The sequence below is a fragment of the Saccopteryx bilineata genome, chromosome 4 (genome assembly GCF_036850765.1).
Source record: "Saccopteryx bilineata isolate mSacBil1 chromosome 4, mSacBil1_pri_phased_curated, whole genome shotgun sequence".
NCBI classification, from domain to species: domain Eukaryota; kingdom Metazoa; phylum Chordata; class Mammalia; order Chiroptera; family Emballonuridae; genus Saccopteryx; species Saccopteryx bilineata.
This window is the reverse complement of record NC_089493.1, coordinates 70086489-70101182: the sequence shown is the minus strand read 5'-3', so window position 1 is coordinate 70101182 and position 14694 is coordinate 70086489. Positions and strand designations below refer to the sequence as shown.

At 39.1% G+C, this 14694-nt stretch overlaps 1 protein-coding gene across 4 annotated transcripts in view; it reads left to right on the top strand.

The window, feature by feature from the left end:
- USP8 (ubiquitin specific peptidase 8) overlaps window positions 1-14694 on the top strand; it is a 63646-nt gene that overhangs the window by 42848 nt on the left and 6104 nt on the right. For 3 of the 4 annotated variants that reach the window (XM_066276414.1, XM_066276413.1, XM_066276415.1), the window contains 6 exons: window positions 7509-8093; window positions 9165-9251; window positions 11651-11728; window positions 12138-12400; window positions 13733-13945; window positions 14361-14571. In XM_066276414.1, coding sequence (XP_066132511.1) covers window positions 7509-8093; window positions 9165-9251; window positions 11651-11728; window positions 12138-12400; window positions 13733-13945; window positions 14361-14571 — 1437 coding nt within the window. The remainder of the gene's footprint in view (window positions 1-7508; window positions 8094-9164; window positions 9252-11650; window positions 11729-12137; window positions 12401-13732; window positions 13946-14360; window positions 14572-14694) is intronic. The other variant, XM_066276416.1, reaches the window with a different exon arrangement.

Genomic DNA, 14694 nt, shown 5'->3' with positions numbered 1-14694 from the left:
AAAAAACTGCCTGACCACGTGATGATGCAGTGGATAGAACGTCACACTGGGATGCAGAGGACCCAGGTTCAAAACCCCAAGGTTGCTGGCTTGAGTGCAGGGTCACTGGCTTGACTCTGGGATCATAGACATGACCCCATGGTTGCTGGCTTGAGCCCAAAGATGCTGACTTGAAGCCCAAGGCCCCTGGCTTAAGCCCAAGGTCACTGGCTTGAGCAAGATGTGTCACTCATTCTGCTGTAGTCTGTGCCCCCCCCCCATCAAGGCACATAAGAGAAAAACAATCAGTGAACAGTTCAGGTGCCACAATGAAAAATTGATGTTTCTCATCTCTCTCTTTTCCTGTTTATCTGTCCCTATCTGCCCCTCTCTGTCTCTATCACTAAAAACAAAACAAAACAAAAACTGAAGCAGAAAGGGGAAAAAAGCGAAGCAGAGGACTTGAATAGACACCTCTCCCTGGAAGACACACAGAGTGAACAGATATATGAAAAGATGTTCAACTTTACTAGCTATTAGGGAAATGAAAATCAAAACAATAAGATCAGTTCATACCTGTTAAACTGGCTATTTTCAATAAGACAAATAATAACAAGCACTGGAGAGTTTGTGGAGAGAAAGGAACACTCATTTACTGTTGGTGGGAAAGTAGACTGGCACAACCACTATGAAAAAGTGTTACATTTCCTCAAAAAATAAAGAATAGAGTTACCATATGACCCAGCAGTTCCTCTGTTTGGTATCTTATTTACCTGAAAACCATGGAAACATGTATTTGCAAAGACACGTGCACCAGCATTATTCAAAGTGACCAAGACATGGAGACAAGCACAGTACCCTTCAATAGAGGACTGGATAAAGAAGATTTGGTACATATATCCAGTGAAATACTGAGCCATAAGAAAAGTTTAAATTCTGCCATTTGCAACAACATGGATGGACCCTAAGAATGTTACGCTAGCCTGACTGGCAGTGGTACAGTGGGTAAAGCGTTGACCTGGAACCCTGAGGTCGCTGGCTTCAGCGGGGAATCATCCACGTGATCCGAGAGCTCACCATCTTGAGTCCAAACATTGCTGGCATGAACAGCGCAAGGCTGCTGGTTTGAGCAAGGGGACACTGGTACAACCGTGCTTAAGGCGTATACAAGAAGCTTGGTGTAAAACCAAAGTGAAAGCAACTGTGAATTGATGATTCTCACCCTCTTTCTCATTTCCTGTCTCCTTCTCACTTGCTCTCAAAAAATTAAAAATATACATATATGTAACAGTATGCTAAGCAAAATAAGTCAGAAAAAGCTAAGAGCTGTATGAATTCACTCATATGTGGGATATAAAACTGAAAACTCATAGATACAGACAACAGTATGGTAATTACCAGAAGGAAAGAGGTAGGAGATTGGGGTGGAGGGTACAGGAAGCCAAATATATGGTGACGGAAGACGGTTTGACTTTGGATGGTGAGCACACAAAACAACATACAGATTATGTATCACACAAATACCCACAAACCTATATGATCCTATTAAGCAATGTCACCCCAGTATGTTTTTTAAAGATTATATTATCACCACAGTGAGCTTGAATAACGCTTTTAAGTTTGGGGGAGGGGTTGTTTTATTATTTAACCCATAGTATTTTCCCAAAAAGTTTGGCTCACCAATAATAAATATATAACATCAGCATTTTGGTTTTGAAACAGTACTTTAGTTCTGTTTCCTTAGAATGTGATAAACAACAGGCATGTTTTAACAATTATTTACAAAATTTAAATAACCAAGATGTTATAATAAAAATTTACAGCATTTTTCTCATTAGATTTTATGTAAGGGAAGGTTAACTAATTCTTCCCTATTCTTTTTACAGCAAGACTTTTCAGCATTCATTTTTAAATTTTTTCCCTCAGATATATTTAAAACAGTATTTCACATTTGAAGTGGATTACAGGCCCTGGCCAGTTGGCTCAGTGGTAGAGCGTCGGCCTGGCGTGCAGGGGTCCCGGGTTCGATTCCTGGCCAGGGCACACAGGAGAAGCGCCCATCTGCTTCTCCACCCTTCCCCCTCTCCTTCCTCTCTGTCTCTCTCTTCCCCTCCTGCAGCCAAGGCTCCATTGGAGCAAAGATGGCCCGGGCACTGGGTTGGCTCCATGGCCTCTGCCTCAGGCGCTAGACTGGCTGTGGTCGCAACAGAGTGACACCCTGGATGGGCAGAGCATCGCCCCCTGGTGGGCGTGCCGGGTGGATCCCGGTCGGGCGCATGCGGGAGTCTGTCTGACTGTCTCTCCCCTTTTCCAGCTTCAGAAAAATACAAAAAAAATGAAGTGGATTACATTTAATTTATGGAGCAGGTTATGAACAGAAAATTTAGTCTTTCTATAAATTATAAAATGATGTGGTTCATGTATTTGTGTTTTTAAAGTTCTTTTAATATTTCAGGTTAAAATTTAAGATTAGTATTTAATTAAACAACTTTTCTTAAAGTGTAAATTTAAGAAAAAAATTTAAAGCTTATGTTAGTGCACTTTTTTTCAATACATTATTTAAACCCTATTTCCTTTGTAACTTAGATTTGTGCGATTTGTCAGACATTTTGAAGATTTTTGATATGAAACACAACATGAAGGTTTACAAATACAGTTAAGCCATGGATTCTGTCTGATGTTTAAGAAGGAGAGACTTGTACAAAATCAGCCATAGCATAAGGCAGAATATCTCAATGCTATAATAGTCACTGGAGCAGAACAAGGAGAGAAATTCTGACAGTATCAGGGATGTCTTTATGGATTTTTTATTTGGGCTTTAAGAGTTTACTAAGACTTGAGGATGGAAAAAATAGAAAATTGTATGACTAAAGGCTCAGAGCATGCTCTGGGATGAGTGCATAGTTTTTGCATGCTTGGACACAGCTCTCTATTGGAAAAGGGCTACTGATAGTAGATAAGACAGGAAAGATGGACACGAGTCATCAAGAGAGGCTTGGATCAGATTGGAATTTTATCCTGTAGGCACAAGGAAACCATTTAAAGAATTTTAAACTTGAAGGTAACATGATCATAGATAAGCTTTTAAGATTAAGGAAAAATGAATTGAGTCACCAAAATGTGGATTGAAACATTTATTTTGGTTTCTATCCAACCTTTTATAGTTAACCTCATCTTCATAGTGGTTCTTTCCACTGCATTCTCAAATGTACAAAACAAGACAGAATAGATTTTTTTTTCCCTCAGAAAGGACAGGAAGGGAGAGATGAGAAGCATCAATTTGTAGTTGCATCACTTTAGTTCATTGATTGCCTCTCATGTGTGTCTTGACAGTGGGGGGGCTCAAGCTGAACCAGTGACCCCTAGCTCAAGCTGGCGACCTTGAGCTTAAAATCAGCAACCTTGAGATCATGTCAGCCATCTATACTCAAGCTGGCAACCTCGGGTTTCAAACCTGGGACCTGAGCTTTTCCGGTGGATGCTCTCTCCACTGCGCCACCACCTGTCAGGTGATTTTTTATTTTTCTTATTAAGTGAAGGGGCAAAAAGAGAAGTGAGGAACAAAGGAATGTTTTTTTCTTCACTTTTTCCTAAGGTAGTGTTTTCTAGTGGAAAAACATACAATTTATTTTATAAGAACACTATGCAGGTTGTTACTGGAAGATATTCTTGCTTTTTTTTTTTTTTTTTTTTTTTTTTATTAAGCTGGAAACAGGGAGGGACAGTCAGACAGACTCCCGCATGCGCCCGACCGGGATCCACCCGGCACGCCCACCATGGGGCGACGCTCTGCCCACCAGGGGGCGATGCTCTGCCCATCCTGGGCGTCGCCATGTTGCGACCCTCCTGGGTGTCGCCATGTTGCGACCAGAGCCACTCTAGCGCCTGGGGCAGAGGCCACAGAGCCATCCCCAGCGCCCGGGCCATCTCTGCTCCAATGGAGCCTTGGCTGCGGGAGGGGAAGAGAGAGACAGAGAGGAAGGCGCGGTGGAGGGGTGGAGAAGCAAATGGGCGCTTCTCCTATGTGCCCTGGCCGGGAATCGAACCCGGGTCCTCCGCATGCTAGGCCGACGCTCTACCGCTGAGCCAACCAGCCAGGGCTATTGGAAGATATTCTTATAAATTCACATTTTTGTTTCAGTAAACTGTTCTCAAAAAATTATGCCAACATTACTTCTAACAATTTTATATGGTTAGTATGCAGTTAAGTTGAGGTAATAAACATTTAACTCATTTAATCATGAATTTAGGTCGTTTACTACTCAAGTTGTATTTAGGAGCTTATCTCTTAGGAATATTTTATTCATTCTCACAGCAGTATATTTATTTATTATATGCCAAGCACAGTCTCTACCTTCTTGAACTTATATTCTTAGGAAGAAAGGAGATTTTAAATAATTACAGTTATTTGATCAGAATCCCAATACATACTATTGGGGAGGAGGGCATTAGGAGGGTATAAATGAGAGGACTTGGCTAGTTTTAGGGATCTGCTCTTTTCCAAGGGAGAGATATTTACACCAAGATTTAATGTTGTGGTGGGAATTATCAAGATGAACAGCTGATAGAAAGGCCTGAATTGGGAGGAGCATAGCATCTTTGAGGAAATTTTTTTTAAAGGGAAGTATGGACCCTGGCCAGGTGGCTGAGTGGATCAAGTGTTGTCTCAGGGCACTGAGGTCACAGGTTCGATCTTGGTCATGGCACATATGAGAAGCAACCAGTGAGTATGCAACTGAGTGGAACAGTAAGTTGATGCTTCTCTCTCCTCCTCTCTCTCTTTCTCTCTGTCTCTATCTGTCTCTCAGTGGGAAAATTTAAGGGAAACAAAAGAGAAGTACAAATGGATCTGGAGAGGATTATGCTAAGTGAAAAAAGCCAGTCAGAGAAAGACAAGTACCATGTGATTTCACTTTTGTGTGGAATCTAATGACCAAAATAAACTAATAAACAAAATAGAAACAGACTTATAGATACAGAGAACAGCCTGACAGCTGTCAGAGGGGAAAGGTGTTGAGGGACTGGGTGAAAAGGGTGAAGAGATTAAGCAAAGGAAAAAGACCTCATAGACACACCAGTATGGGGATTACCAGAGGGCAAGGGGGATGGAGGAGGTAGAAGAGGGTAAAGGTGGGGATAATGGTGATGGAAGAAGTCTTGACTTTGGGTGTTGGAACACACAATACAATATACAATTGATATATTATAGAATTATACACCTGAAACCTATATAATTTTATTAATGTCACCCCAATACATTCAATAAAACTTTCTTTAAAAGGAAAGTATGCCTGACCAGGTGGTTGCTCAGTGGTTAGAGCATTGACTCGGACACTGAGGATCTAGGTTCAAAACCCCGAGGTTGCCGGTATGAGCGCAGTCTCATCTAGCTTGAGTGCGGGCTTACCAGCTTGAGCTCGGTTGTCAGCTTGAGCGTGGGGTCATAGACTGGTAGCATTCAAATAATTTAACTACCTGTTTTCTGCCCTAATGACTGTTTTAAGTATAAAAAAAATGATAGAGTGAAAGTAGTTTATTATTTCATGCATTTAATACTTAAATAAGAACAATAAAAGAGGTATACAAAACTAAATTGTTATGAGTTTTAAAATATTAATGAAAATATGTTAAATAATATGTGACAAAAAACAATAAAACTATTAAGATATTTCTATATTGCTTAATTGGCATCCTCACTTGCAGTTTTCTTCACTTTTATCCAAGCATCATCAGCTGTGTAATTTATCCTTAACCATCTTTTCACTGTGGGAGTAGGATCCCATTCCTTTAGAGGTAGGCCGATTAGACTAATAGTCACTGTGTTTGATATATTAGAAACAGGTGACTTCTCTTCTCTGAACATGCAGTGTGTTCGTAAAGTCACGGTGCACTTTTGACCGGTCACAGGAAAGCAACAAAAGACGATAGAAATGTGAAATCTGCACCAAGTAAAAGGAAAACCCTCCCAGTTTCTGTAGGATGATGTGGCAGCATGTGCGCATGCGCAGATGATGACGGAACACCATGTATACAGCGGAGCAGCCCACGGCTATGCCAGTCAAGATGTGGACGGTACAGAGGAAAGTTCGGTGTGTTCTGTGCCTTGCTAAATTCGAATCCGTGACCAAAGTGCAATGTGAATATTGGCATGTTTATAATGAAGCCCCACCACATAGGAATAACATTACTCGGTGGGATAAGCAGTTGAAGGAAACCGGCAGTTTGGTGGAGAAACCCCGTTCTAGTAGGTCATCAGTCAGTGACGGGTCTGTAGAGGCTATACGGGATAGCTACCTAAGGAGCCCTAAAAAATCTGTGCATGAGCCCATGTCAAACTGCACTGAATAGGTATGAAACTGGGAGAGTTTTCCTTTTATTTGGTGCAGATTTCACATTTCTATTGTCTTTTGTTGCTTTCCTGTGACAGGTCAAAAATGCACTATGACTTGACGGACACACTGTATTATGTTCATCTTTGAAAAATCCCACCTTAGAGAGAACCCTGATTACAAGTGCCATTTTAACAACCAGTTCGCCAAACTCAACAAAAATTAGATATTGGTTCTACCAAACCAGCGTGAACCACTGATCATAGACATGACCCCATGGTCACTGGTTTGAGCCAAAGTTTGCTGGCTTGAGCAAAGAATCACTGGCTCAGCTGGACCTCCCTGGTCATGACACATATGAGAAGCAATCAGAGAACAACTAGTACCACACTACGAATTGTCTCTTTCCCTTCCTCTGTCTCTCTCTCTCTCTCTCTCTCTCTTGCTTTAAAAAAAAAATTATGGCTGGTTTATAGAATAGTATAAAATAAGATTAGAGATATAGGCAGAGGTGAAATCAGCATGGTAAGGATTTTAGATGTAATCTGAGTACAGTGAGTGGCTATTTAAAATAGGATTTTAAATGGGTGAGGAACATAGTCAAATTTTTGTTTTAAAATGATTACTCTGGCCAGAATGTGAAGAAATAGATGAGAAGAGGAAGGCAAGAGAAGAGAAGAGATGGGGCAACAAGTTGGAAGCTGTGTAGAAAGAATGTTGGCATGGACTTGGTTGGTGCTAATGGAGATGGAGGGAAGATATAGGAGGAAATCATCAGACTGCAGCAGGGCATATGAGAGTTTTCTCATTAGAGTTATTGTTTCAATAGTAATATTCATGAGATAATCATGTTTCTGGGTGGAAATCATGGAATTCCATTTTGGTCATGTTAGGTTTGTTGTGTATATATGAGACACTCACATGGAGTTATTGAGTAGGCAGTTGAATATGTGAAAATGGAACTGAAGTCTAGGTATGCCCAGACCTAGGTTTTATGTTGTAGAATGATACGTTAGTGTACTGAATGTGTGGAATTAAGAGGAAGTAGGTGCCAATCTTGACACTGGGTAGTTTATGAATAGATATTCTGGCAGATGTTGTTTCCACAGTGTGATGGTTCTTTTATCACAACTTGATTGCATGAACTGATGAGTTCCTGGATTTGACAAAGTATGTTTTGTTCTGTTTTTGTTGCTATAGATTGATCGTACTAAAAAACCAGCAGTCAAATTGCCTGAAGATCATAGAATAAAATCTGAAAGTACAGATCATGAGCAACAGTTTCCTCAGAATGGAAAAGTTGTTCCTGATCGTTCCACAAAACCAGTAATTCCCCCTCCAATGGCCATGTTAACAGATGAAGAGAAAGCTCGTGTTCATGCAGAAACTGTTTTTTTGATGGAGAAAAACAAACAAGAAAAAGAATTTCGAGAAAGACAGCAAGAGGAACAGAAAGAGAAACTGAGAAGAGAAGAACAGGACCAAAAAGCCAGGAAGAAACAAGAAGCTGAAGAAAATGAAATGACAGAGAAGCAACAGAATGTAAAAGAAGAAATGGAAAAGAGAGAAAGTGAACAGATCAAGAAAGATGATAAAGAAACCTCAGCAAAGAGGGGTAGAGAAATGACAGGAGTAAAAAGACAAAGTAAAAGTGAACATGAAACTACTGATGCCAAGAAATCTATGGAAGAAAGGGGGAAGAGGTGTCCAACCCCTGAGGTACAGAAAAAGTCAGTGGGAGATGTGCCCTACTCCTCCGGGACAGGAGATGCGGGCTCGGGCAAGGTAAGCAGAAACACAGTATCGATTACTACCTGAGTGAAGTAAATTGTACATAAAAGGATGACACCAGTAGCGGTCCATGCATAGAGCAGGCATTTTAAGGAGTTTTCTAGAGGGTGATAGATTAGTACTGCTCCATCTATATTTGCTCACCACTCTCCTTGATGGGTTGGGAATGGTATTGCTCTTGGTGTCTGTGAACTGCAACATATTTTTAATAATTGAAAGGAATAGCTACATTCTTTTTATTTTTGATGTCTCATCATCAAAAGACTAGAGTAAAATATATTCTTTCTTTGAGTATGGAAAAATATTTATATGACAAAGTTTGTATCTGTTTAGAATATGTCTAAAATCAGTGACATCAGAATGGCTAACATTTGTTTTTTATATACGATGATTGTTTTGATTAGGTCTGTCATTTCATTTGTTGCTTCATGTAATCAAAAATATTGGCAATAACCCCATTAATGTTGCCTTTATCTGCCCTGAGCTATCCCCCAAAATTGATTTCTATAACTATTGGGAACATTTTTAGTCGATTTTCCCCTCTCTCTTATGTAATTAACAATGCTTTCATTCTCTTTAATATATTATTCTTTTTGGGAACATGACCACTTCCAAGGTAACCAAAGTCATATGAAATTTAAATAAAAGCATATGTTCAAAAGAGGCTATGGTGAGTTATACTAATGACCAGGATCTTGTAGTTTGCCCTGTACTATGAACCAGTGCTTCACAACCCACTGTGATTTGCTTCAGTTATTTTTTTGTCCTACTGATTCATCCAAATTTTTTAGTTCTTTATCTTTAGTATTAGGAAGTCCCACATGGGCACTACCACCTTTAATTTAAAAGAATCTACTTTGATAATAAAAGTTACATAAACTTTTCAGAGGTTTCAATTTTTTTCTCCTTTTTAGTCTAATGAATTTGCTTGTATTAGCTAGTGATAGGTAGGTATATATTGCGGGGAAAAATTTTTTTTAATTTATTTGTGTTTACATAGATTCTAGGGTATTGCGGGAAAATTAAAGGTTTTTTTCCACTTCTGAAATGTTAATAATTTTACAGCCTGTTAAGATTAAAGGACAGCCAGAAAGTGGAATTTTAAGAACTGGAACTTTTAGAGAGAATACAGAAGACAGTGAAAGAAATAAAGTAAGTAGTTCCTTGGGTAGGAGAAAAATGTGGCTTATAACCTGTGGTTAATTGTTACCATATCATTCATTCTCCATTTTAAGATCTAGTCTCTGCCAATATGTGGTGATGGAAGATAGTTTGACTTTGGGTGGTGGGAGCATAATGCAGTATACAAATAATGTATCATAGAAATGTACACTTGAAACCTATATGATCCTATTAACCAATGTCACCTCAATAAATAAAAAAAAAAGATCTACTCTCTGAAGGAATCTTCGCTACCTTTGGTAGCTGATTTGTGTTTGTTTTTATATGCTTGTATGCTTTTTGTCTTCCTATTTAAAATACAACAGTATAGCCTTGACTGGAGAGCTCAGTTGGTTAGAGCATCAGCTCAATATGCAAAAGTTGATGGTTAGATCCCTGCTGAGGGCACATACAGAAACAGGTCAATGTTTCTGTCTCTCTTTAAAATCAATCAATAAATTTAATAAAAAACATACACAGTATATTCATTTTATGAAAGTAAAAAATACTTAGGCCTTACTATTTGACCCAGCAATTCTACTTCTGGATATATGCCCACAAGAACTGAAAGTGGGACCTCAAAGAGATATTTATACATCTTTTTTTTTTTTAAGATTTTATTTATTGGCCCTGGACAGTTGGCTCAGTGGTAAAGCATCAGCCCAGTGTGTGGAAGTCCCAGATTCAATTCCTGGTTAGGGCACACCACAGGAGAGGTGACCATCTGCTTCTCCACCCCAACCCACTCCCCATCCCCCTTCCCACAGCCATGGCTCATTTGATCAAGTTGGCCATTGGCACTGAGGATGGCTCCATGGCCTCACCTCAGGTGCTGAAATAGCTTGGTTGCTGAGCAACAGGGCAGTGGCCCCAGATTGGCAGAGCATCGCCCTGTAGGGAGCTTGCTGGGTGGATCCTGGTTGGGGGTACATGTGGGAGTCTGTCACTCTGCCTCCCTGCCTCTAAGTAAAAGGGGGGGAAAAGATTTTATTTATTGATTTTACAGGGAGGGGATATAGTGAGAAGTATCAACTCATAGTTGCTTCATTTCAGTTGTTCATTGCTTGCTTGACATATGTGCTTTGACTGGGCAAGCCCAGGGATTTGAACCAGCAACCTCAGCATTTCAGGTCAACACAATTGATCCATTGCACTACCACAGGTCAGGCTATACATCCATTTTTATAGCAGTATTATTCACAGTAGTTAAAAGATGAAAGCAACCTAAGTATCCATCAATAGATGAATGTATAAACAAATGTGGTATGTACAAACAATGGAATATTACTCGGCCTTAAAAAGGAAGGAAATTCTGATACATGCTACAACATGGATCAATTTTGAGTATGTTATGCTAAGTGAAATAAGTCAGTCACTGAAGGACAGATACTGCATAATTTCATTTACATAGGGTACCTAGGGAAGTGAAATTTGTGGAGACAGGAGCTAGAGTGGTGATTACCAAGAGTACAGGGGGAATTAAGCAGTTGTTTAAATGCGTAGAGTTTCAGCGTTGCAAGATGAAGGGAGTTCTGGAGATTGTTTGCACAACAATGGGAATATACTTATGCCAATGAGCTGGTTAAAAGTGGTTAAGATGGTAAATTTTATATATTTCATCACAATTTTTGAAATATTTAGGACTTTTATGAGTCATCTCTGCCTCTGTTTTTAAGAGCTTTATTTAAGTATAATATGCATACCATAAAACTCACCTAGTTCGGTGATTTCAGTTCAGAGTTGTGAAAGTTACTCACTCAGACCAATTTTAGAATTTTTCCATTACACCAAAAAGATCTCTGTGCCCAACTTTTGTCACTCCTTCCTACCCTCAGTCTCCAGGCCACCATCTGCTCTCTCCGTAGATTGGTCTCCTGAACATTTCATATAAATGGAATCATTTTATATTTTATATATGTGATTTATAGTCTTTTGAGTGTCTTTCACCTAGCTTAATTTTTTGAGACTCATCTATCTTACAGCATGTATCAATAGTTTATTCCCAATTTTTATTCATTTATCATCTGATGGACATTTGGATTGCTTCAACTTTGGGGCTATTATAAATAGTGCTGCTATGAATATTTGTATTCAAGTTTTTGGGTAGAAATATGTTTTTATTTCTTTTGGGTTAATAACTAGAAATGGAATTGTCTTTGTGTTTTGTTTTTTTAAGGACCACTATCTTAGGCTTGTGTGTACACACACTCCTCTTCCTGTGATATTTAGACTTTGAGAAATTGTATATAATTCTTTGTCTTCAAACTTTTAAAAAAATATTTATAGTAGCCAACACAAGGCTATTGGTTCACTGGTACTAGTAGCTTAAATTTGTATATGACAAAATTTAATTTTAAAAATCAGATTTTTTTTTTTTTTAAATAATCTAGTCTCGGGAGCCCTTGACAAGAGCACGAAGTGAAGAAATGGGAAGGATCGTACCAGGACTGCCTTTAGGCTGGGCCAAGGTGAGACTCTAAATTCTCACAAATAAATAATACGGTCATTGTGTTCTTTTTAAAAAATGCTGTTTGTTTATTCTGTATCTTCTCTAATGTACTCAATTCTATTTCTTCATTACAGAGAACCTAGCTAGTCCCTAATTACAGCAGGGTTAGCTTTCTGAATATCCGATCTGGGATGCTGGCTATAATGTATGGGCATTCCTGACATTTGTCATTTAGAAACAATGCATTAGTTGAAAACCTAAAATTCTTTAGAAGTTTAATTACAGAAGTGATTATCACCATTTTATTTTATTCAAATTCTTTTAATCCAAAAGCAAATTTAGTAGTGGAACACTTTTGAGTGATTTTTTTATTCATGTAATAATGTTTTTGACATGGGTTTTTTGTTTGTTTTTTTCTATCAACTAAGTTTCTTGACCCAATCACTGGAACTTTTCGTTATTATCATTCACCTACCAACACTGTTCATATGTATCCACCGGAAATGGCTCCTTCATCTGTACCTCCTTCCACCCCTCCAACTCATAAAGCCAAGCCACAGATTCCTGCGGAGCGGGACAGGGAGCCGTCCAAACTGAAGCGTTCCTACTCCTCCCCAGATATAACCCAGGCCATTCAAGAGGAAGAGAAGAGGAAGCCAGCGCTAACTCCAGCAGTTAATCGGGAAAACAAGTAAGTTTATTCTAGTTCCTAAAACCACAGTAATCTTCTGTGTTTGAAAACTACTCTAAACATACCAGTTTATTTATGTCAGAGAGCCACAAATTCCTGTGGATGGCTGTCTCAGCCATTGTTATTACCATAGAGAAAAAAAGAAATGACTGGACTAAAATGCCCTTCCCCCAAGTGCTAAATATTTTTTTAATTTTATTTATTATTATTATTATTATTTTTACAGAGACAGAGAGAGAGTCAGAGAGAGGGATAGACAGGGACAGACAGACAGGAAAGGAGAGAGATGAGAAGCATCAATCATCAGTTTTTCGTTGCGCGTTGCGACACCTTAGTTGTTCATTGATTGCTTTCTCATATGTGCCATGACTGTGAGCCTTCAGGAGAGCGAGTAACCCTTTGCTGGAGCCAGTGACCTTGGGTCCAAGCTGGTGAGCTTTTTGCTCAAACCAGATGAGCCCGTGCTCAAGCTGGTAACCTCGGGGTCTCGAACCTGGGTCCTTCCGCATCCCAGTCCGACGCTCTATCCACTGCACCACCGCCTGGTCAGGCCCAAGTGCTAAATAAATAGTCGTCCCTTGCCATATCACGGTTCACTTTTCGGAGTTTCACTGTTTTGTGGATTTTTAAATTGAATATAATTTTGTATCGTGGCTTTTTCACTATATCGTGGGATTTTGTGATGTATAGGTATTTTTATATATTATTATTTTTGCAGTAAAATAAGCATTTTCTAGCCTAAAAAATTGAAAAGGTTTATAAGAGTGTGAGGAGGGGTTATGAAACCTTAAAATATATATAAGTAATAAAATAAATATAAGGCCACCTATCACAGGGTTTGGGGGGGGGTTCTGGAACCTATCCCCCGTCATAGACGAGGGACCACTCTATGCCAGAGAACACTGTCATGAGTATTAAGGTAGATAGAAAGGTATATACATTATTGTATTTTAAGTCACCATGCCATAGACTCTCACCTAGAATTTTTCCTAAACTTCCTAAATATCCCTTTGAAAACCATTATTTATAGGTTTGTTGAGTTTGCCTTGCTGCAGCTCTCAGATTCTAAACTTTTAAGTGAGTCAGTAATGTGGAAGTGACCTTACATAGTACTGAAATAACAAGCATTGTACTGTGTGTCAACTGTGAGGGTCATAGAATATGTGTTACCTAGATATTAAGACTTTGTACCTTATGAGTTAACTTGTTAACACTTTACAAGATTACTGTGTCCTATGGCACACATGCTGGAGTTTGCTGCCCTTTATAATTTGAACCTTATTTTCAAATGCTGTACATTCTAAGACATCTTGTACGCTTATCCTTTCTCAGGCCAACGTGCTACCCGAAAGCTGAGATCACAAGACTTTCTGCTTCTCAGATTCGGAACCTCAATCCTGTGTTTGGAGGATCTGGACCAGCTCTTACCGGACTTCGGAACTTAGGAAACACTTGTTACATGAACTCGATACTGCAGTGCCTCTGTAATGCTCCACATTTGGCTGATTATTTTAACCGAAACTGTTACCAGGAAGATATTAACAGGTAAAGAAATTTCTTACTTTTTGCAATTTAATGTTAAAATAGGGATGTAACACCCAGCTCCTTCAAGAGAAATCAAATTAGGGAAGAGGAAGATACCTTTATTCTTAAGAAAAATGTAGAGAAAAGCCTCCTCTAAGTTGGTAAAGGACAGACAGGAAAAGAGCAGGGCAAGAAGGCAAGGATCTCACTGCCGAGAACGGAGCCACTGATGGGGAAGAGGAGGCAGAGCGGGGCTGGTGGCCGGAGAGACGTGTGGGAGGGGTGTGTTCAGAGTATTTGGTAAGAAACCTGTGAATTGAGTATTTTAGTGTAGGGTTATAGTATGTTAATACTGTAATGTTAACATCAAGAACCCCACTATACTTGACTTTTTACAGTTTCCTCTATTACTTTTTGTAAAATTTTGTTTGCCAAGGTCAAATTTGTTGGGGCATAAAGGTGAAGTGGCGGAAGAATTTGGCATAATCATGAAAGCACTGTGGACAGGACAGTACAGGTATATCAGTCCGAAAGACTTTAAAATCACCATTGGGAAGATCAATGAACAGTTTGCAGGATACAGCCAGCAAGATTCACAAGAACTGCTTCTGTTTCTAATGGATGGTCTCCACGAAGATCTAAATAAAGTAAGAAATTTGATTTTTGACTTATTTTGCAAAGTCTCTTTAGGGTTGTTCAGCATGGTAATCATTTTTATAGCAATTTAAAATTATAATTGATTGTTCAGTACTCGTTTATTCATGTCTAGT